This window comes from Leucoraja erinacea, chromosome 18 (assembly GCF_028641065.1).
Source record: "Leucoraja erinacea ecotype New England chromosome 18, Leri_hhj_1, whole genome shotgun sequence".
NCBI classification, from domain to species: domain Eukaryota; kingdom Metazoa; phylum Chordata; class Chondrichthyes; order Rajiformes; family Rajidae; genus Leucoraja; species Leucoraja erinaceus.
In genome coordinates, this window is record NC_073394.1 from 30,078,862 (window position 1) to 30,104,224 (window position 25,363).

The 25,363-nt window shown below is 41.9% G+C and overlaps 1 protein-coding gene across 4 annotated transcripts in view; it reads left to right on the forward strand.

The window, feature by feature from the left end:
• Positions 1-25,363, forward strand: part of LOC129705862 (activating molecule in BECN1-regulated autophagy protein 1-like) — a 287,629-nt gene that overhangs the window by 258,636 nt on the left and 3,630 nt on the right. For 2 of the 4 annotated variants that reach the window (XM_055649713.1, XM_055649714.1), the window contains one exon: positions 9,358-9,537. The exons of the other annotated variants lie outside the window; for them this stretch is intronic. In XM_055649713.1, the coding sequence (XP_055505688.1) occupies positions 9,358-9,537 (180 nt within the window). The remainder of the gene's footprint in view (positions 1-9,357; positions 9,538-25,363) is intronic. 4 annotated transcript variants of the gene reach the window in all.

Consider the following 25,363-nt stretch of genomic DNA (forward strand, 5'->3'; position numbering starts at 1 on the left):
GATACTGATTTAATGCCACCCATGTGCTGGATATAAGATACTGCCGTAGTGTTGTCGATCATAATTCTAACATGCACGTGCCGCATACCAGATGCATATGCTTTTAGCCCATAAAAGGCGGCGAGCATTTCCAAAAAGTTAATGCCCAGTGATTGTAGTAGCGATGCCTCTGAGTTAGTCCATCTGCCACCTGTGCTGTCTATGGAGTTAGTAGCTCCCCAGCCTAAAGCACTGGCATCCGTTGCAATGGTTATGTTAGGATTGGTTACGGCGATAGGACTGTGACTGTGCCAAATATTGTCAACCCACCACTGAAGTTCTGATTTGGCTTCAGCGGGTAAATCCATTTTGCGATCATAATGCCCCCTATGAAGGCGTAATGCATGAGTCCTTGCTCTTTGTAGATTTTGATAATGCAAGGGCCCATGTTGGGCAGCCGGAAATGCTGCTACTATAGAGCCAATAACTCTGGCTACATGCCGTATTCTAGGTTGCGGTGTAGCAATTAAATGGCTACAAGCTTCAATGAGTGAAACTGTTTTGTTTCTGGGCAGAGTGACAGTCATGTGAATCGTGTCAATAGTGAAGCCTAAGTAATCCATGTTAGTAGTAGGCTCCAATATTGATTTATCTGGGTGAAGGATAAAACCCAAAGTTTCAAGGAGTTGTTTAGTGGCTAACACTCCTGCGACAGCTTGTTCCCGTGTTCTTCCTAATATGAGAACATCGTCCAGATAGGCCACTACTAAATGTTTTAGTTCTCTCAATTTCTTCATGGCCACTTTAAGAATTTTCGTAAATAGTCTGGGAGCTGTCGTTAAACCATTGGGCAAAGCTCGGTACTGCCATAGCTGGCCCCTCCAGATAAATTTCAGATATTTAAAGTAATCTTTATGAATGGGTACCAAATAGTAAGCATCTTTGATATCTATGCTTGCCATGTAGTATCCCTTGGAGATCAGTTGTCTGGCAGTGACAAATGTCTCCATTTTGAAATGTTGATACTCAACAGACTGATTGAGTGATGTCAGATCAATAATAATGCGACATCCACCATCTTTTTTGGTTTTGAGAAAAATATTTGATACAAATTCTTGCGGCTCGTGTGTGGTCATTTCTATGATGCCTTTAGCCACGAGCCGATCAAGTTCAGCTTGTCCTTCTACCTTCTCAACTGCCGAGGGAAGGAACACCCTTTGGGGCATGTGCTGAACTGGCGGTTCTACGCCTGGTTTGAACTCAATTTTGTATCCACTAATACTGTTGAGTATAAACTGATTGTTAGTAAGGGAGCACCAAACATGCTTGAAGAACCTCAAACGTCCCCCTGTTAATACTACACCCTTTGTCTGTGTATGTTGACAGGAACCAGACCCACCTACCTCCATGTTCACTTGTGGGGTCGTTTCCGGTGGGTCTGGCCCAAGGTTGTCCGTGTTGGTGCTGCGGTGGGGCGGCGCATCTTCCCACGGCTCCGCCCTGGGCCCCGCTCTAAAAAAGAGCACTGGGGGTAGTGGGAGGCGGTCACCAGGCTTTCACCAGCTCGGTATCTGCTGGTGGCTGCCGAGGCGTGCGGCCAACTGGGTGTCTTCACCCTGCTCGGTCCTGGCCCTGCCCTCATGAGGCCTACTGGTTTTGCCGCCTCTTCCAACTCCTTGAGCCTTTTGGCCAGATCCGCACCAAATAGCAGCGCCTGTCGTTCGGGCGCTGGAGCTTTACAGAGGCCGGCATATGTTGGGTTGAGGGCAGGCCTGATGTTGTCCCGCCGTAGGTTGTTTAGCTCATACGTGGTGCTGCACATCAGTGCGAGGGCATCCTGCTGGGGTATGGTCAGGTCTTCATCCCCAACGGACCGAGCAAAGGCGGTGACGGCTGCTGAGTGGAGCTTCAGGACTCGCTGCATTTTGACCTCCTGAGCCCTTATTTGCTGCCCCAGCTGGTTCCAGATCTGCCCATTGACCGTCTTGACCCTCAGCGCCTCGCAATTTTCTGGCGCGATGTAGTTGTCAAGGGCCTGCTGGACAGCCTTGTCCTGCAGCGGGTTGTTGGACAGCCTGTTTATAGTTGCCGCCATTCTGGGTGGCAACACCATCCCAGTTGTTGGTGGTGCCGCATATCGGCCCACTACACCCAGTAGCTCTTCTTCCGGCACGCCCGGCATGCTGACGATATCCTCCGCCTGCCCTTGGGATAGGCCAGCCCAGTCCTGGCCTCCCTTACTGCCCTCGAACATAGAGGGTACAGAAGGGTGTGGAGAGGAGGAGGCCAAAGCCCGTCCTCCTGGGAGATGCCGCATCTCCTCATTAATCATACGCTCGAGGAGCTGCCTCATGCAGCTTATCCGAGCGTCTCCCCTTTTCGGTGGGGGAGAGTGTTCCCGTTCCTCCGATTCATCGGAGGACACCGGCCGGTCGGTTTTCTGTGTCGCCTTCCTCCCTGTGCGGGGCGTTGAAATCTGCAGCACTGGGGGCGGCTCGGTGTCGGGTGAGCGGGAGCGTTGAAAAAGCTCCTCCGCTGCGAGAGGCTGCCGTCCCGCTATGGACCCGTCCTCGGGTGGAGTAGGGCAGGCAGTCCTCCTGGCTGGTCGCTTGCGAGAGGCCATTATTCTCTCTAGCGCGACTCTGTAACAAAAAAGGCACTTACCTGAGGTCTCGTCTTTATGCTGCAGCTGGAGAGCCTGGCTCCAGCTGCTGCCGCTGTTGCACTGCTGACGTAATGCCGCGCCTGCGCGCTGGGTGGGTTCTTCACGTAGTCACTCACGTGACTCCGAAGTAAAATCAGATCACTGAACTTTATCTTGTACTAAACATTATTCACTTTGTCCTGTGGAAGGCTTGATTGATAATCATGTACAGTCTTCCCGCGGACTGGATAGAACGCAACAAAAAAAAATCTTACTTTACCTTGGTTCATGTTACAGTAGTAATCCAGACTAAATCTCGAGCATCTACAAATTTTTGCTTTTCAAAAGATCAATAATTCCCCCAAGGATATTGCATCTTTTGAGTTATGTATTTTTTCATATATTCATATTCATTTGCATCCTCTCTGTTTCACCTTCATTCTGTATTCAACTTAGTAGTCTAGACCGACATATTGGAAAGCAGAATAGGGGACATGTAGGACATACCAATGACGCACACACACATGTACACGCGCAACTGCGCATACACCCACACATACACCTATAATATGCCCTGAAAATGGATGTTGATTTTCTTATTGCCGCTGAGATGAACATTAAACATTGCAACTGCAATGTTATTATATAACATGGTTTCAGCTGTAATGGTGCTGCACTTATTTGAAAATATTGGAAAAATTGAGGACTCATGCATCTCTCCCGGTGAGACATCAAACTGTAGGTAAAGTTCATCTCGTACCTGGCCAACTTGTTGCGGGCATTATTTCCAGTGGTATTCTGGTCAAGATTTATTGTGCATTGGTGTATATTTTTACCATTTGTCATGCAATTTTCTTTTATCTAGATCATTTAGTATTTCCTAACGACATTTGCACTTTTTAAGAAACTACATAGATTAATTTTATCCTTTCCCTCAGATCTTACACTTAATTTTAAAATGTGACTCCTGTCGCTGTCTCTATAATGTATGCAAGAAAGTCCACGTGGATCTTTGGTAAAATCTCGGAAGACCTCTTCCGCCCTCTTGCTGACCTTGCAATTTGTTGCAATTTACAACTACAATACCAGGATCCTTGGTGTTGTAAGGGAAAAGTTATCTTATTCTGAGTCATTTGTGCTCATTCCATTGTGATTTTTTTTTTCTTCACCTTGCATGCTATTTTACCCAACAAAATCTTGATACACATGAGGTTGTTTTCCTGAACGTTATAGAGTTTAAGTTATAAGATAATTTAACATGGCATGGAAAAACTGCCAGATTCTCAGTTCATTAATGACCTTTAGAAATCAGATCTCCATGCAACTCTAGTTCCCCATGACAGAATACCGACTTACTGCCTTCCGAGCCAGGAGTGTTGATTATGATATTCCCTTGAAGTTGTATTCATGCTACTCTGGCAATGAACTGTTTTGTGTCATTTGGGCCTTTTGAACATACCCATCATGTTGAGTGGAGGATTGTCATTAGCACGATCAGCTACCTTTCATGAGCGCGTAGTGTAGAGAAACAGCATGGAAACGGGGCCGTTGGCCTACCAAGTCCACACTGACTGTTCTCACTAGTTCTATGTAATCCCACTTTCTCATCCTCCCTACACACTAAGGGCAATTTACTGAGGCCAATTAACCTGTAACCCCACGTGTCCTTGGGATGTGGAAGGAAACAGGAGCAACTGAAGGAAATCCACAGGGAGAACGTGCAAACTACAAAGACAGCACCCGAGGTCGGGATCCAACCCAGGACCCTGGAGCTGTGAGACAGCAGCTCTACCAGTGCCACTGTACTGCCCCAAGTGTAAATCCAAATAAAATCAAGAAAGAATTACTGTTAATCAGCATATATTGCCAGCATTAAATAAACAAATTTGTAGGGAACCACCAATAAATGTTACCACAAAACATAGTATGGGTTCTTCAAAAGGAGGACTTCAATTCATAATACCACAGTTTATGACCTTGGGACATCCCAAAAAACTTTACAGCCAGTGAGTAACTTGTTAACTGTTACGACTCCCGAATGCAGGTACTTCAGAGCCGCATAACATAAGTCAAAAACCAGGTTCAAGTTCAAAAATAGTTTTAATTATTCAATGGAACACAAAACCCAAACCTGATTCAAACAACCCAGTCAGGGATATGGATGGACTAACAAACAATTAAACAGTGCTCCAGCCAGCCACGTAATGGGCCGTCGAACCAGAGACTCTAAAACCTGCCTAAAGAGATATAACCCTGAAACAAAATACACGAAAACACTAAGGTCAGCCCTTATCCGTCCTAATTCAATATTTGTTAACAAGTAATGGTGAAAGTACACAAAGTTCTATGCCATGTGGCCAAGCCTTCCTCAGCTCACACCAGCAGGCTGCTCACAAGTCAGGGTCTACGAAGAAGAGAGAGAATCCTGGGAAACTTTGGTATTTAACCTTCAGATGAGCCACCCGTCACCTGACGCAGCTTGGCCAATCGAGTACAGGAGCCTTTAACCCCTTGATTCCAGACTCACAGCCACGAGGCCTGTACTCGGGAGAGAAACAGAAAAAGGTAAGTACATAGCATTCACCGGGGGGTGGGGGGGGGAGCGCCTAACATTAACGTGCAGTCACACAAGGGTGCTGTACTGGTAATACTGTGAGATCTCCCAACAGAATGAAGAATGGCCAAGCTGAGGAATATGGCTCGGGGCTCTCTGGAGGACCCTGCTTTTCAAAATAATGATTAGGAATTTTTTGGTCCGTCTCAAAGGACAGAACAGGCCTCAGTTTAACATCTGACCCCTAAAGCAGTACTTACAACAGTGTACAACTTACTCAGGAGAAAGAAGGAACTGCAGCCGCTGGTTTACAAGACAAAGTGCTGGAATAACTCAGCGGGGTCAGGCAGGATTTCTGGAGAACATGGATAGGTAGTGTTTCGGGTTGGGACCTTTCTTCAGACTGATTTTAGGGGATGGGGAGAAAATTAGGAGGAGCAGAACAGCATGGTGAGTGATAGGTAGATGCAGGTGAGGGGGTGTTAGATAAGTAGATAGATCACAATTTACAGTCCTGACACTGAAATTACACTGAATTAAATGCCCAAATCTCTGGGTATTTTGCATTGAATACAATTTAATTTGATTTCAAGTGACATTTTTTTATTTACTGACTGAGTTTTAAGAAACTAAATTTGGCATGTGCAACAGAATGCATCAGGGCAAAATGTTCTTCCAAGCTTTATTAATGGTTGGAATAGTTGCTGACATTTCCAATTGAATCTTTCCAATTGAATCTTTCCACAATTCAATAAATTGTGGAGCCGCAGGAGATGGGCAAGATCCTCAACGAGTATTTTTCCTCTGTACCGTGAAGAAAGACCTGAAGACTGGGGAACCTCGGACAGTCAATGGAAGTGTCTTGAGCACAGTTATGGTCAAGGAAGCGCTGAATGTCTGAAAGTAGACATATCTCCCGGACTTTATCTGATGTATCCGAGAACGCTGTAAAGTTTAGAAAGAAACTGCAGGCGGCCTGGCTGAGATGTTTGAATCATCATTAAATATGGGTGAGATGCCAGAAGACTGGAGGGCGGCTAATGTTGTGCCTCTATTTAAGAAGGGCTGTAAGGTTGGGATGTTATGTTACAGTTGTTCAAGGTTGGTTAGGCCACATTTGGAGTGTTGTACTCAGTTTTTGTCACCATGCTGTAGGAAAGATGTTGTTTAGGGTAAGGTTGAGCAGGCTCGGACTTTATTCGTTGGAGCGCAGAAGGAAGAGGTGTGATGTTATTGAAGTGTATAAGGTCAGAAGGGGAATAGATGGAGTAGATGCGCAGAGTCTTTTACACAGATAGGGGAATAAAGAACCAGAGGACATTGGTTTAAGATGAGAGGCGAATATTTTGAATGATACTGAGGGGCAACTTTTTTACAGAGGGTGATGGGTATTTGGAATGAGCTGCCAGAGGAGGTAGTTGAGGCAGATATTATAACAACATTTAAAAGACATTTGGACAGATACATGGACAGGAAAGGATCAGAGGGATATGGGCCAACTGGGCAAGTGGGACTAGTAGATGGGGCGGCTTGGTCGGCATAATCATGTGGGCCAAATGGCCCATTTCCATGCTCTATGACCCAGTGTCTTTGGATGTCATCATTCTTAGCAGTCTAATTCCTAAGACTTGTCTTCATCTTTATAAATGTGAAGGTACAATGTAGTGCTAGAATGGTCAAAGCTGTGGCACAGTAGCCCTCAGACTCACTGTACTGTTGCTTTGACCTTTGTAATACTGAATTTTGCATCCCCATTACTGCAGTTGGAGAACACAAAGAATTTCAGATGGCACCAACATTCTAGATGTGCATTATCCCATCTTGTTCCAATAAGCCTGCCTTCAAGTTGCTTGCTATGATCAACCTTGCACATAATGAGAATGTGGTCATTCCCCATGTCAGGTTGCACAACTCTAAAGTTGAAAGATGTAAAACAGTTTTCGCAATTAAAACATTCACACATCCCAGGTATCTCGTCATTGAGTTCTTTTCATTTGTATTCGAGGAGAAATAATGATTTGCAAAAATTGGCTCACATTCGTTTAAAGATTAAATTTGATATTGTTCAGGGTTTGCTTGCTCTCAGGAGTGACTGACAGCATACGTGAATATACTATAAATTGAGACAATGTCTCCCAGGGAAACAAGACCACGTTTGTCAGTAAATGTTAATTACTGGATTACTGTTTTTTCTGATGCAGTTTCTCTTTTTCAGTTAGGTTAATACCTTGTCTCAGCTGGTGGCTCCTAAAGCCATTTTGCCAGATACATGCCAGGTCTATCAAATGAGCCTCAATCTCAACACTTCAATTTCCTTTCACAGAAGGCTGAGGTATGATGTTGCAGAGGTGTATAAAATCATGAGGGGAATAGATGGTGTGAATGCACAGAGGCTTTTTATGAAAAGATAGATGCTGTGAAATTAGAGGTGAATTCAGAAATGATTTTGTGGTATGTGATATATTTTCAGGTAGAAGTAGAAATGAATATTATTGATGCATTAAATGGAAAATTGGGTAAGAAAAATGGAGGCTTGCATTGGCAGGATGAGAGGGTGTTTGAGTGGGCCATAATAGTCAGTGTTTCTGCATTCTATATTCTATGAGATCACTGCAGTGCTATCTGTGTGTCCTTGGTTGTGCAAATTCACTCCCACGTTTTCCAAAAACAGCACTTTAAAGTAGGTCATTGGCTACAGAGTGCTTTGAGTTATCCTGAGAGGTGCTATATAAATGCAAGTCTTTTTTTTCCGAGTGGCAATTTTGACAGTGTATCTCCAGGAGTAATGTCAAGGATTCAAATACCATGTCACAGATTTCACTATGTAGTTTGGATTGACGTTTCAGGGCAACATTGAACTGTGCTGCATTGTCGTTGATGTTGGCTTTCTGAAGAGATGCTAAACCCGGGTCTTGTCTATCTGGTCACATAGAAATGAAAAGGCTGAGGGAATAATTTAATGGTTCATTGGCACTTTTATTGTCACGTGCAAACACTCAGTGAAATTATTTTCTCACATACAATCCAGTACAGTATTCCATACCCAAGGATATCCCCGATTAGCAAGTGTACAGGAATAGTCCACTGAGCCCGCACGCAAGAGGCGCCATGATTTGGTGCCATTTTCAAAGTCCAGGCCACGATCAAGTTCTTATGAGCGGTGTCCAATGAGATAGATGCAGAAAAAATGTTCCCAATGTTGGGGGAGTCCAAAACCCTGTAAAAGTCACTGTTTAAGAATATGGGGTAAGCCATTTAGGATTAAGATGAGGAAAAACCTTTTCACCCCGAAAGTTGTGAATCTGCGGAATTCTCTGCCACAGAAGGCTGTGGAAGCCAATTCACTGGATGTATTCAAGAAAGAGTTGGATATAGCTCTCAGGGCTAACGGAGTCAAGGGATAAGGCGAGAAAGCAGGAACAGGGTACTGATTCTGAATGATCAGCTATGATCATATTGAATGGTGGTGCTGACTCGAAGAGCCTACTCCTGAACCTATTTTCTATGTTTCTATGATATGATGGTACGGCTTTCCTGAATTGCAGCATGCTTAGTGTGACTTCCTTATTTCTCACTGTCTGAACAGAAATATCGGGATGTCAGGACATTACCTGAAGTGTACTAGAAACAAGAACATAACTGTATAAAACAAAAATAATAAAAGTAACTGCCACCTATGAGAAATTGTTGAGGTTTGTCAAGTCTGGTGCCCAGTCAGAAATTCCTTATGCACAAGTTGAACTTCACTTGTACAGTGCACACGGCCATGCACAGAAGTAAGAGTAAGGCAGAGAAATCTTGTTTGCAGTTGTAGAATATTGAATGTCATCAAATGCCTTTTTATCGTGACTGATTTCATTCCTCCAAAACACAAAGCATACAAGAAATATGGCTGTCTATACTTGTTTAGATACTTTTTTTCCAGTAAAAGGTTGTTTTCCATCTGCAGGTGTTGATCCTCAGTTCACAGCCAACCTGCTTTCAACATCTGTTTTATTCTCAATGGTTCTTTTTTATCAGTCTTCTGCAGGATATTCGTTGGGCATATATAACATTGACATACAAATAATTTGGTTTGTTCTTAAGTGCAATTTAATCCTATTAGCATGGTTAAAAAAGACATTTCCTGTTTATGATATTTCATGAATTGATTCAGCTTATCATAACTGTGTTGCAACAGGGAGCCAGTCGACTTTGAGTGAATCAGAGCCACCACTGGTGACTGTGGCGAGTCAGATGGCAGAGGCCAGTGCTGGAACAAGTTCTGACTGGCCCTTGGAGAATGCAGGGGGCAGCTCCTCCTCTGCCCAGCAGACTGAGGCGAACCCCTCAGCACCAGGAGCCAGTGCAGCGTCAACAGGTAGGTAACAAACCAGTGCCCAAGCAGCATCAGCACAGAGCTTTCTGTTTCGAAAATTAAGTATTTGAGGAAGCCATGTAACAGCTTTTGGTGATTTGAGAGATGTGACGTAAATTGTTTCAGTTTAGTTTATTCGCACGTGTACCGAAGTACAGTGACAATCTTGTGTTGCATGCTCTCCAGTCAACAGAAAGACAGTACGTGATTACGATCGAGCCGCACAGTCTATTTACAGTGTATTGCAGTACAAGGGAATGATTTTATGGAAATTCCACACTCGGTAATATGTGACTACTATCTCTGTGGGCCAGATCATCTGACCCATCCCTGCCTACAGAATCTCTGGCCTCCAAGTCAGGCACTCCTGAGGTCTCCCACCCAACCTCCCAGACTTGCTGTCTGCCCATCTAATCTCAGTCTAGCCTATTCCAACAGCTGATCCAATGAGCCAAGGCAATCCCATCCCTAGGTTGGTGCACTGAGGAATACACAGGTCCACCAATGATTTTCCTGCAACTGATGGTGCGGCACATCCTTTAATCCAGACAAAATTACGAGAGGGCACGTAAAATTCCCTGGGCGGCCACAAATGGCATTATCTGTGGTGTACGCTCTTTTGGCATGTGTCCCTCTGTCCCGAAAGAGTTATTTATTTACATCTGCAGTTGTTAATGCTGATCCCTTGGTTTTGTGTAATTCTTAGCTTATTTTGCTTGCATCAAACCCTAGCTAAGGCTTTTAAGCTGGGTCCAAGTGACAGTCACGGTGTCAAGCGCAAGCACATTTAATTTACATTTAATTTTTGTTTTATTTACATTTCTAGAAGTATATGGTGCTTTAGAGACATGGGAAGGCTATATATAATTAGTGTGTCAGACGTGTATTGTATCATTATTATGTGACACCTGGCAAAATGGATCATCCAGCAAGGCTCTGGAAACAAGGGTGCCAGGAAATCAGTGGTGGACCTAGTATATGGGAAAAATAAAAACTTTTATTACAAGGGTGAAAGTATTCTACTGGTAAGATTTAATAATTTGATTAAAATCTTTTTTTAAAGTATGAGGTTTAATCTGTATTCCGCCAGAAAGGAATGCATCTTTTGACTTTTGCAAGTTACTATTTTCAGCGATTGCTAAGGGAATTAATGCTCGTGAGATATTATATTTCAATAATGTGGGTGACTTTGGTGAGACTTTATTTTGAGTACAGTTGCAATATTGGTCTCCTTACTTACGGAAGGATGTTTGTTAATGTGTTGGAAGCATTTCAGAGAATGGATATAAGAATAGATACCATCTATTGTATATCCTTCATCAACCTCAGTGAAGATGGTACATTTTTCAAGAAGGCTTTGAGCACATCCTTAATTTTTTTTTGCTTACCTCTGCCTACTTGCAATCTCATCCTGCGACAGAATATACAATAGAGCAACTGTTTCAAAGGCCTGATGACGCGCATGCAAATGATACAGCATCTTGTTACAGCAAAGCCAACTGAGTGTAGTGAAAGTCCTAGTGCATCCTACTATTGCCAGGTGTGAATAATGACATTTCAGACTTCTGACTGAAGGTCTTCACCACTGACTTGTAGAACATCTCGAGGGCAACCATTTATTTTTATTTTCTCATTTGGAACATGGGCTTATCAACTTATTTTTGATCAAGAATGATGCCAAGGCCAGGTTGACCAAGCTGCTATGGGATTAAACCATAAGCATTCATATCTAGGAGAGTCGGGATTAAGGAGATCTCTGATGTGTTCATTCCAGCTGTCGGTTCCTGATGATTTCACCCATTCTTGGATTTTTGACCTTTGGATCACTGAAGAACCTGTATCTGTCATGGCTGAAGTTGATTTGCTGGCCTGCCAGGCTCTTTCCACTTGTCATCTGCTCTTTCACTCAGGCTTTCTGCTGGACCTCTGCTTTAGTGTGTCTGCTGAACTATTTTTATTCTCTTGAATGGTGGAGCTTCCAATCCAGGAACACCTTATATTTATGGTAAATTATTTCCTCATTCTCTTGGTCTTTCTTACCATTCCTGTCGCAGCCAAGAGTCTTACTACAGGTACCCATCATGGTGGCCTTCAGATGAAGCGTAAATACTATGGACATTGTAGACCCTGTTGACTGTGAGATACTTGTGGACTTGAACAGTGATCTTCCTGGAACAACTGATGTTTTGGACCCCGCCTTACTATTGATAACAGAGCAGATTAGGCAATTGTCAGACCAGCAATCATCAGCGTTTATCAATGGTATAGATGAGGTAGACATCCTTGCAGTCTCTCACTTGGAAGATGATTCAATCTAACGGTACTTGTGCTAGTGTCTCTGTCACAATAGTTGCCAGAAGTTTTCTCCCTCGCCCTCTGATAGATCAGGTGTTTATTCTTCAAACAGGTGCCAGTGATGATGGGAATTATTTTTCATGGAGTGTGAATAAAGTGGCTGCTGAGTTTGTGTGTTTTAGAGGTGCACAGATCCAGGCAAATAGCGAGGGTCCCACTCTATTTGTGAATTATGCCTTGTGGCCCTTGTGGATCTTCTTCTTGCGTTTGAGGCAGCAGAAGTTATGTAACGCCCTCCAAGCGCTGTAGCCAGTTAGACCTTCCACATTCAGCTGCAACAGGGTGATGCCATCTGTTTCGACATCCGTAGGTGCCCGCCCTAAAAAGGGCGCATGCTCCAGGTTGGCGTCAAGCGACTGAGATTGCATTAGGGCTGCAAGCTGCGACAACTGAGATTGCATTATTTCTGCTGCTGTCTCTGGTTGTTGTCATATTGGATGTTTAGTAGAGAGTAGAGTGTTTAATTCGTTCATGATATATGTATTTTTATTTCTATTTATTTTTTACTGCACACTGAATGGACACTGGTTGAGCAACTTTTTTTTGTTTCCTCTGGGTATGTGAGTACTCAGGAAAATGACAATAAAGATATACTATACTATTATTCTCCTGACTGAAGTCAGTTGACAGGGCTCACCACGGGGAGGTCAACAACATGAGCCCCCCCCCCTTGTGGATGGTGGAATGGCTTTATAGAGGCAGGAGATGAATCATGTAACAGCATCTCACCTGCACTAGTAGCTATTCCATTTTTATAGCTAATACAGTTAAGGTTCTGGTCAATGCTGATCCCTCAATTTCCCAAGAGATTGATTGTGAAGGACTGACAATGGTAATATCAAAGTACAAGATGAGACTTCCTCCTCAAGATGCCTTTATTATTGTGGCATAGGAGCTACTTACCACCTAATCAGCTCAAGCTCAAATGCTGCCCAGATCAGCTGCTTTGTTGTCGGAATATTTAGGAATTGATCTGAACTGTGCAATCAATAATCCAAAAGCAAAATGCTGCAGACTCTGAACATCTGAATTAAAGTGGAAAACATTGCCAACACTTAGCAACGAGAGCGTAAGTGGAGAGAGCAACAGAGTTAGCATTCCAGATCATCAGTACTGGAAACGTTAGGGAAAGAAATGAGGCAGAGGGAGAGAGAGGGTGGAGAAATCAGAGGGAGGGTGGAGATGATGTGCTTCCATGCCAGAAGTACATCAGATGCTGCTATCTGGCATCACTTTTTACCACCTTCATAGTTGGTCCCTGGTATAGATAGCATTAGTTGCGAGGGTAACACAGTGGTACAGATTCTGTCTCACGGCTGTAATGACCAGGGTTTGATTCTGGTGGAGATTCCGGTGAAGATTCCGGTGAAGATTCCGGTGGAGTTTGCATAATCTTCCATTGATGTGGGGGGTTTTCCAGCTACACAGGATTCCTCCCATGTTCCAAAAATGTGCAGATTGGCAGGTTAATTGGACATTGTTAATTGCTCGTAATGCATGGGTGAGTGGTAGAATCTATGTGGCATTGAAAGTATTGTGGGGAGAATAAATAGCTTAGGGTAGGATTGGTGTCTAAGTGGGAGGTTGATGGTCGGCACAGACGCTGACTGAAAGGTCTGTTACCTTGTTGTACATCTCCAGGGCTCAGATGATCCTGGCCTATTAGGTTATAGTTTCTGAAGTTGATTTTGCTGCCATAGAAGACCCCATTAGAATAGCTTAAACATGCATGATTTTTACATTTTGATCTGTCCTGAAGCAAAATCTGATTTGTACATTGAATCAGGGTACAGATCATCCACAATCGTGTTCAACAATGGAAATATGTTCTGTGTTTTCTTCCAATTTAGCGCTATATTAATATGATGCAGTAACAAGGACATCTTCAATGTGAAACCAGAATTTTGTCTTTGGGTGGCATCTGTGGTGGTACCTGAACATTGTGGTTTCCCTGATTATTTTCCTTCGCACCACATCTGCTGCATCTTTTTCCTCTGTGACTGGGTATTAGAGCAAGAATTAGACACACTGGATCAAATATGTTTTGAGGAGAATCATTATCTGATGCATTTGGATGATTCACATTTAGCACTAAAATCCCTTTTCTCCTTTGCAATGATATTATGACAACAATTAATTATTTTGTATAGCTGCTGCACATGGCAGTTTGAGTTATTCACCCAATTTATACAAAATTGCAATAAACCTTGGGAGTAATTTTATGCGAGTTATGAGACAACAGGATTCTGTCTAATTCCCTTCCGATTCTCTCTTTTGACCTATGGAAGACAGGATTATATATTCTTAATATTGTTTTTTAATTTATTATGAATATATATCTCACTCTTCTATCTGTAAATGTGACTTTTCTGCCATTTTCCTGGTTATTGGTTTTAGGCATTTTTTTTATTTGTAATTTGTCTACCAATCCCCAGCCACACATTTCACTTTGTCAACAAGAAGCTTTGGTTGGCAACAAAATGGAATGACACACAGATTTGCAGGATTGTTCTCAATATCTTAAAACGGAACAAAATTATCATCACCGCCTACAGTGTCTCTGGCCTGATGCCAAGCCACCAAAGGGGAAAAATGCAATGAGCACTTTAAAGTGCGCAAACAATTCCCAATCACAGGTGGAAATTGTGCCTTACATCTGTTTCTTGGTGGGAGGTGAGTGATTAGAGGTTTATCAGACACAGCTACCATGATACTCGGCTGTTTACAAACTACATAGCAAGATCTTGGCTCATTACTGCCTATCCACATTCAGACAGCCAGAATAGAAAGATGGAATAGTAGAACAAGGAAAATCATTCAACCCCTCGTGCCTCCTGCACCGTTCAAATTGATCATGACTGAACATCCAAATATAGTCATAGTCATATGACATAGCATGGAAATAGGCCCTTTGGCCCAACTCATCCATCGCTGTATGACTCAATGACTACCCACAATCTCTTGCTTCAATTTAGCACACTAATCCCTAGTATGAAACCATGTCAAAAAGCCTTCTATAGATCTAAGTCTAAATCTAGATCTATTGGCAGGATAAGTGACATGTTGATGAAATGATTGTAACACATCTCTCTGGGATGCACAGCATTTAGTTATAGACTAGTATTTCCCCCTTTCACTCCCCTAATTACATCCTCAAAACAAAATCTAGTAAACATATGATGCGTGATTTATCTTTTATAAATCCATACTAACTTTGATTGCTTCTTTCACTGTTGAAGAAGTTATACAGCACGGAAATAGGCCTTTAGACCCAACTCGACAATGTCGACCAAGATCACCCATCTAAGCTAGTTTGCCTGCTTTTGGTCCAGCATCTCTCGAAACCTTTCCAAATTGCCCCTCAGGTTCCTGTTAAATCTTTCCTCTCTGGCGTAATCTCCAAATGCTGTGATACCACATCCTTCACAATGGGCTCCAGCATTTTCCCCAACACTGATGTCACACTCGCAGGTCTTGAACTCTGAATAAGGTGCATCATGAGCAGGATAAGCTGATTTCACCAAAATATAACTCCTCGCACTTTAATGGTCGACAACCTTACAATGAATGCCAAACTTCACTTTGCTGTAAAAAAATATATTTTCCCTCATTGGCCCCCAGCACCTGTCTGCATCAACCTCCTCCACTCATTCCATTCTCCATAGTCAAAGCTATTTGTATTATTCATGTTCCCAGGTATGTCTTTGTGAATGCCACATGTCTAATATTTGTATCAATCCTTGCATCCACCGTTTGCAGCTCATATTGTTCAGTTTGCTGCTGCATCAAACTGCACCGCACAGTATGGTGCCAAACACCACCTTCCCCTTTCCTGCACCTTTCATATCATCATGGAGACTGCCTTCCTCTCCTGGAAATACAAGTAATTTTACAATCACAAAACAACTTAGATCAACTTTTTGTATAATTGTCTAACTATTCAGCTCCTGTCCCTCTTTATCTGAATGTATCAGCCTAACCTTCTGTCTTCCTCAGATGCCTATCTAATTTTCCCTTAGCTGCATCAATACCGTTTGCCAGAAATACATCATGTTTTAAGGTGTTTGAACTCCTAACTATTCTTTGTTTCTGCTGGATTCCTAAATGTATTTATTGACTACTCGGCTGTTTTTTGGCCCACAAACTCAACAAACCTTTTCAGAGTAGCATTTTCATACCTAAGTCAACATCTATTCCCTCAACCACGTGCACCTTGAAGCCCATCATTGTTGCTGCTATTACTGGTTGCTGGCTATCTTTACAATCTGAGCCCCTCAAACCCCTCAACCATTCACTGGATGCTTTCCAGAGTCTACTGACCAATCTATCCCCATCATCCACTGTCGGTACTTTCTTTCCAAAACTACCCCCTATCACCAATAACTGCTCCCATGTCTAATGTGCCTCATTCCTGACTCTGTTTCCAAGTTACTTGTAGTAGCAGATGCATTTTCAATAAGCTCTCTTCCTAAAAGCACAAGATGGGCTCCTTCCAATTTAGTATAGTTAAGGCAAAACATCAAAATAGTGACTATTCTTCAGCAAGTAGCATCATTGCATTTTTGCCTGTAATGATTTATCAAGAACAGGAGTTTGGTGCTAGCTTAGGAGAAGCTACACTCCAAACCGATAAACAAGGGTGACCCACAAAGTCTTGCCTTCTACATTTTGGTGATCCTGCCGAAAACATCCGTACCATTTCATTGAATTGTTCTAAATTTCTCATGCTTCCACCAAGATTTTCTCAATATAAAACCAAAGCAAACCGTAACTGATGGTTAAGATGGCATTGTTAGTTTCTACATATTAATCAAAATGGAGGAAAGTAGGTGAAAGGATAACGATGGTTCTGACCTCCCTGCCATTGAGGGGACCTATCATAGTCACTGCCTCAAAAAGGCTGCCAGCATCATCAAAGACCCGCACCATCCTGGCCACACAGTCATCTCTCCGCTGCCATCAGGTAGAAGGTACAGGAGCCTGAAATCTGCAACAATCTGCAAACAAACTATGAACTATAACAGCCTATTGCCCTTTATACGTGTGTGTGTGTGTGTGTGTATATATATTTATTATGGTATATGGACACACTGATCTGATCTATATTTATGACTACAATATCCTGTTGTGCTGCAGCAATGCAAGAATTTCATTGTCCTATCTGGGACACATGACAATAAACTCTCTTGACTCTTGACTCGACTTGAACCAGGCAAGGACTTGGGAAAATAGCCAACGATCCCGAGGAACATATTAAGGGATTATATCAGTACAGCAAAGAAGAAGGTGAATTAATTAAATCAGTCATTTTTAAACTCTCTTCAATCCTTTGATTTCCAAATTGATGCTTGAAACAGAATTTTAAGAATTAAAGTCACAGGACAAAAAATATTCATTTTTTCAGTTATCTTTTGTATCAGTTAGTTTTTTTTTTCTGGAAACATCTTTGCTTCAAAGCCTCAATCTATCTGGGAATCCTAAACTTTATTCTGGATATTTTTCCCCCCACGTTTTTTGAAGAGAAATACCAGGTAAATTCTGAGTGTTTTCATTAGAAAGTCTCTGTGCTTTGAAAAGAGTACAGCATTTGACTTCATGAGTATCTGGAAAATAGCGAACAAGAAACACAGATTTCTTTATTCTCGGACGGAAAAATCCTGTTTGTTTTTCCACTTGATTTGAATTTAGCTGGGCAATGTCTTTGATCAGTTACTAAGATGTACTCCGACCAAAAACAGTTTATTCTTTGTCAATTAACTCTGATGACTATCCGCATGACTTAAAGAGTACATCAAAGCAATAGGTTACTTAGCCACACCAAATTTGAAGCACGTAGATTCTTCTTTGTTTTTTCTGGCTTTTATTTTTAGCCACGAGACATAGAAATTGAATATAAACATTATGTCAATATATTAATATCAACCTTAATAAAAGTAGAATATTCTTGTGGTCAGTTTATGGTTGAAGAATATTTATTTTTTATTCTGGCCTGAATTTTCCCTCAATATCAGCCAAACAAAGGACGTAGTTATTGACTTAAACTGGGTGGTGTGCACATCCCAGTCAGCATCAGTGGTCCCAAAGTGGTGATGGTCAAGAGCTTCAAGTTCCTAAGCATAAATATCACCCACAATTTGTCCTGACCAACCACATTGATGTTTCCTCATTACTCTGAGGGATTTCAGCATGTCTGCAACAACTCTGATCAACTTCAATTGATGCGCCCAATGGATTCTATCGAGAAGCATCACAACTCTGCCAAATAACTGCAAGAAATTGCAGAGAGTTGAAAGATGCAGCCAAGTCCATCATACAAACCAGCCTCCCTGCCCATCGACTACATTCATGCTGCCTCAGGAAAGCAGCCAACATAATCAAGAACCATTAACATTTCAGTCATTCCCTCTTCTCCCCTCTCCGGTCAGGCAGAAGATACAAAAGCTTAAAAGCACATGCCACCAAATTCAAGAACAGCTTCTTCCCTGCTGTTAACAGACAACTGAGCGATGCTCTCATAGATTAAGGGTGTAGTCCTGACCTCCCAACCTATTTCATTGCAGCCCATCTGCATTTTCTCTGTAAGTGTATCCCTATAACACTGTAACACTATATTCTGTACTTTGTTTTTTTCTATTCACACTACCTGTCAAACTTGTGCATAGTTTCATTCTAGTTGTACACAGTATGATTTAACAGGAGAGCACGCAAATAAATATTCTCACTCTATCTCGTGCACGTAAAAATAATAAACTTATAGCAAGACTGTTGAATCAAAATAGTGTTTGAGATTTCCATATCTCACCAAAACTAATGGCTGATAGTCGCCAGGTTGATCTACCTTGGAGCGAAAAAAATAATTGGGTAAATACTGCCTGTAAATCTTTTTTATGTACAAAAGACATGATATCGGCTGGATAAGATATTCTTTGCTTTTTGCTGGCATCTGGACCAAGCCCAAAATTACTACTCCAGGTTAAAATACAAGAGATGAAGTAATGTTGTTATCTTATTTATCTCTATTGGCTTTGCCCATGATAATTTATAAAACTTGTTTTACAAAGATAGAATGTACATGTAAAGTCCTAACATTATCTAACTGGCAAGTGCCAGTGTCAATGCTTCACTCAGTCTTCCTCCTAACTCAACCACAATAATCTTGCATTCTTTTTTTTGTCTTTTGCAACATACTATATGAAGACAGGAGAGGAATTGTGGGTGGGAAACGGGCAGAATTGGAAGGGAGAGACAGAAATAGACTGCAAGGACATTGGATAAGACTTGCATTGAAGCACTGTGGATTAAATTGTGTGGTGCAAATGATGAAACTGGGATAGTGGCATCTGAGCCGGCTGAGCAGCCTTGGTTGGTGTGTGTAAAGTCAGTGAAGAATATTAGAAGAATGGTATGGGTGCAGGGTGAAGACTCAAGTGTTTAATTGTCATATGTACCAGCAACAGAACAACGCATTTACTACTCGCTGCAGCTTAATGGACCCATTAACACAACAACCCACTAATAAATATACAATAATCAAGAAATCATAGCTGCTGAAGTAGGGTTACGTTTAGAGTTGTGCAGTGTTCAAGAGCCTGATGGTGCTGGGAAGAAGCTGTAGGTCACAATTCTCAGGCTCCTGTACCTTCTTCCCACTGGTAGTAACAAGCTGCAAGTGTGGCCTGGGTAGCGTGAGTTTTTGGTGGTTTTTGCTGCCTTTTTGAGACATAGCCCCCTGCAGATCAGCTTGACGGTGGAATACATTACGTGGTGGGAGACTGATCTGTTGCTAGTTAACTTTCCACTTTCCTGTCTCTCGGACAAAAATATGGTGCGTGTTCAAGTTATTGACTCAAATCATTTGACCCCAATGCTACCAAGTGCTCAGCCTTTCAGAATCAGCCACTTGGTATAGTTCTTAAAGAGGGCATGGACCCCAATCCTTGCGCTCAAGCAGATTTATATTCTCAAATGTAAAATCAGACCAAAGCAGGACGTCTCATGGTAGCCAATACCATGGATTTTTTTCTGGGCAACACTAGATAGAATATTACTATGGTATTATGTTTTAATGCTGTGGAAGCCTTCAACCGATTAGGATGTAGTGTTTGCAACAGAAGGTATTGTGCGATAGATGGTATGTCCTTTAATGAACAACAGTACCTGGCATGAGAGGATATTCTGTTGTGTGTGCAAGAACATTTCATTTGACAAGGACACCTGAGAAGATTGTGTGTTAGCATATTTTATTTTTCCTTTTTAATCCTCTTAAATATGAAACACAATTTCACAGTTGATCTATCCAGTAAAATTAAGCCTCATGGGGAAAGAGCAAGTTGTGTTTCAGTTTCAGTTCTTGACGAAAGTTGAAATTTGATTCAACAAATGTTTGCATAAATACTTTCAGCCTGTCTAAGTTTCTGATACTGGAGTTGTTCAACATTTTGCCTCTTTACTAACCATGTACAAAAAGCTTATTCCCTTTGGGCTGAATTGATGTCAACCGGAAGGTTTCAGTGCCATATAAAATCTGTTCCTCTGTTTAACTGCTGGCTTGTGAGTTCTGCTGTGTGCATTACAAGCACAGCAGGGATTTGAGAGTGTTTCTTCTTGCTGGGAGGTGCTTTCACCAATGACAACTGAGATTGAAACTAAGGATGCTTGAATGGAAGAAAATAGAAAAACAGTTCCTTTGAATAATTTTCAAGAGTAAACTGTATAATTGAAAAGTAATTTTATATGGGTGCACGATTGTATATTTAGAGCTGTAATCTTGAACATGTTTTAGCAATGCAGTGTGTCTGCGGTTGAGAGAGTGAATACTGTGGCTGGTAGATGGGGTGTCAGCAAAGTAGGCTGCTTTGCCGAGAGTTGTTGGAGGCAAATGGAGAGTATTCCATCACACTCCTAACATTCCTTGTAGATGGTGAAAAGGCTTTCAGAAGTCAGGCGACAAGTCGCTTAATGTAGGCTACCCAGCATTGGTCCTGCTCATTGTTCTTTATATCTCTACCATTCATTGTTCTTTATCTCTCTACGTCATCGTCTATATCTCTCGTTTCCCTTATCCCTAACCAGTCTGAAGAAGGGTCACCCATTCCTTCTCTTCAGAGATGCTGCCTGTCCGGCTGAGTTACTCCAGCTTTTTGTGTCAATCTTCAGTTTAAACCAGCATCTGCAGTTCCTTCCTGCACATTGGTTTTGCTCTTATGTGGTTGATCTGTGGTGACTAATCCCCCTCTCTATATAGCATGAGATTTGGCAATTGTTTAATTTAGAGATATAGCGCAGACACAGGCCCTTAGGCCCACCTAGTCCCTGCCGACCAGCGATCACCACACGCTAACACTATTCTCCACGCATACATTTACAATTTTACCAAGCCAATTAGTTTACAAACCTGTATGTCAATGAATGTGGGAGGAAACCAGAGCTCCCGGAGAAAACCCATGTGTGTCACAGGAAGAACATACTAATGCTGTACAGACAACACCTGTAGTCAGGATCAAACCTGGGACTCTGGTGCTGTAAGACAGCAACTCTACTGCTGCGCTACCATGCCGCCCCAATAGCATTGAATGTCCAGGAATAAGGTAAGAGGGGAGGAAGAAGGGGTGTTAGCTGCAATAGTTCTAAGGTGGTCACTGCTTAACATGTGTGGTTGGCACTCTTTAATGAAGTAGCTGAAATAGGCTAATTAACTATCATAAACTGCCCCTAGCAGGTGAGCAGCATAATGACCAAGATTGATGAGCGGGTGAGAGAGAATAACGTTCAGGGAAATGAGAGGTAATTAAACGTGTGTCGTTGTTCTGCTGAGAACTGGCATGGATTAAAAGATCAGAATGCCCTTTGCTGTAATTATTAAGAAAGATGGATGGACCTAGGACACTGAAGAATTCCTAAAACATGTAATATGGTTGAAATGACATTACATAAACCGTAACAGCAATTTTTAATGAGGTTTTGATTCCAGCAGTATTTGTTTTCTTTATGATTCACTTATCGTTATGATAAGTCTCCTTGATGCCAAGGGTAGTCACTCTCATCTTATCAATGCAATATATTTTCTATATTGATGTTTGGATTTAACAAAGTCTAGAGCTGATGAAGCTAAAGAGTCCTAAACAAGCTTCTAGATCTGAAGCACATGTATTCTTCAATACATCCAGGATGGTGATGGGGGCCATAATAATAATAAACTTTATTACAGACTCAAGGTCCAGACAAGGGGCAACATTACATTAAAAAAGCATTGCATATCAAATATCATAAATACATATAAAATCTTGGTATATCACATAAAAACATCATAATTTTTTTTTTTTTTAAACACAATATTTAAGTTAAAAATCCAGATTAAAAGATGATCAATGTCCTACAACGAGACAACAATACCAGTGTCTCCACAGCTGGGATTCGTAGCGTGTAGTGCTAACCCTTATGTTTGTCAAGGCCACAATAAGCACATTTTTAGTCATTTATCCTACAAATGAATTTATACATTTATACATAATTTATACATAGTCTTTGCTTTGCTAGTATTCTTGATATTTCAAAACATAGAGTGAGATATTGCATGGGAATAGGCCCTCTACACTGACCATCAATCCACCCCACGCCCCTTTTATCTTCCCACAATCCCATCAACTCCTTCCCGATTCTACCACGCACCTACACACTACAAGAAATTTGCAATGGCTATTTAATTTACCAACCTTTATGTCTTTGGGATATAAGAGAAAAAACAGCACACCAAGGGAATTTCTGGCAGTCACAGGGAGATCATTCAAACTCCACACAGACAGCAGCCAATGTCAGGTTTGTAACTGGATATCTGGCACTGTAAGATAGCAGCTCTAATAATTCTGCGGCTTGCATTGGCCAGTGTGGATTGATTTGAGTAGAGATGGTTGTATATTTGCTTCACTCTTTTCCGTGTGTTGGGCTCTGCCATCGTTAACGATGAAAATCATCGAGCTTCCTCGATCTCATCAATTTCCCACTGGCTTTGATAACTTAGTAAAGCAGGATTGCATTGGTTTGAGGTTGTGAGAGTGTTCTTAATCTTCAAGCACAGTCAAGGCTGAGGCAAATATGCGAGCACCTATTCGTCAAATTAATCAACTCTACCTAATGTCAAGTAGCATTGGTTATTACCAGAGTTACTGAGACCAATGGAAAAAAGGAGCACGTCAACAATGTGATTTTGGCTGTACAACACTATCAGCAGGTAGATTTGTAATGAGGTGAGTCCTTCTGGATTAACCCAAACCCAGCAAATAGGTTAATCTGTGTTGTGATTTTTCTCACCATCTGCCACAGACCCAGTTTGGCAACCCTCCCCTCCAGGGCAGCCAATTTAGGCAGAGGTGGAACTGCCAAGACGGCCTTGATGATGGACTCTGAAATCCCCTAGACAGAATCCATCATCATTTAAATACTGTTAAATAAAGCATGGGTAGGCTTATTCATGTACCAAGCCCTTTTTTTGTCTCAATGTCAATCGTCTGTTTTGCTGCTTGTCAAGTTCACAGCAGAGTTGTAGTTGTCTAATGGTAAGTCTAGAGGGCTGTTTGATTGATTAAAAGATACAGCATGGAAATGGGCACTTTGGCCCACCGTGACCGCACCGATCATTGAACACCCATTCACACAAGTTCTATTTTATCCCATTTTTTCATCCACTCCCCACACACTTGGGGCAATTTAGGGGCCCATTAACCTGCAAACCTGCATATCATGGAGTCATACATAGTGGAAACAGGGCCTTCGGCCCAACTTGCCCACAATGACTAACATGCCCAATCTTCACCAATCCCACTTGCTTGAGTTTTGCCCATAACCCTCTAAACTTCTCTCCATGTACTTGTCCAACTTTTTTTAAAAACGTTGTGAGAGGAAACCAGAGCATTCGGAGGTAACCTATGCAGTCACAGGGAGAACGTGCAAACACCACACAGGTAGCACCCGAGGTCAGGATCAAGCCTGGGTCTCTGCAACTGTGAGACAGCGGCTCCACCAGCTCAGTCACTGCTGCCAATGAGCCTAATTGGAAGATGAGAAGCTTTCTTACACACTGATGCTGAGCCTCATTGGAACATCGTGGGAGACCAAGGATGGAAGTGGTCGTAGTGGTCAGCTATTCTGCATTTATTCTTAGTGTAGAGGCGAACATATTTGAAATAAAAGTGCAAGTTGGTTGCATTTCCTGTGTCAGGGTTGCATTTCCTGTGTCATAAGTAGGAGAGAGGATACTACTGGAGAAAGTGTTTCAAATGCTGGAAGATGAGGGTAGTGGCTGTGTTTGATGATGGCATCACATTAGAGGTTGGAAATTGAAGAGATGACGTGCTGAATTTGGAAAATGAGAGCAAAGTGAAGCCTTATCCTTGTTCTTGAAGCAGATGAAAGGGGAAGAGCAGAAATGCCAAACACAAAATGACTGCATTCATGGGCCCACTAGACTATGGTGAAATAGAATCTGCAATTGAGGAAATGTGGATAATATTTCAAGCACTGTGTATGGAAGTTGGCATCTTAAGAGCGTGTGTGCCAAAGATAGAAAAGGTAAGAAAATGGAATTGAGTCATTGCAGGAAGCAGGGTGATGCAATGGTGACATGTAAAGGCAGCTCTGGCAGTCGGTGAACAGCAATACTTGGATGAGCAGGCTTACAGTAGTGTGCAGAAAAACAGTTTTCAATGCAAAGCATTTGCAATCCCTTACCCCACCCCAACAGATGTTGTTCAAATTGCTGAGTTCCTTCAGCAGACTGTTTGTTACTCCGGATTCCCGCATCTGCAGTCTCCTGTGTTTCCAGTTAATAGATTATGTTGATGTTTTCCCATCAGAGCTAGAAAATGCATCCACGGGATTTGACTTTCATGGTAATTGCAAGGATGCAGCCTGCATAATGAATTCAGATCGTGTAAATAGAGAAAAATTGGTTTCTTTGCATAATTATAGCTCATCAAGTAGATTGTTCAAATGATTTGAATATAAAATAAAGCAGAATGTAAGGATAGAACTGTTTTATTATTTAACCTTCACGATGAAAGCATTGCTTTGAAAATCACATCTAGATATCTGTTATTCTCTTTGTATTGTGTGATTTCCTTAAATAATGTGTGTGGATAACCTTTTCACACATCTTTAAACTGCTGACACCGTTTTGCTGAATCTTTCGGATCAGTACCGACTTAGCATGCAGTTTAATGTTATTGATGAATAACTATACTTCATGCAAAACCATCTTCAATTAAGGGCCTGCTTTAGTCCTGAATCTTGTGTTAATTTTGCTAACTGTTTTCAATCTGAAATGTACAAGAGCCTCACAAGATATTGATAAACCACAATATGCTTGTATTTATCCAAAGAATCTTTGGATTCTTCGGGCCAAACCTTCCCTGAGTCGGCATAAAGCAGTTTGGGTAACTGCAAGGCTCCCATAATCCCAGTAAAGGTCAAGTAAGACTTG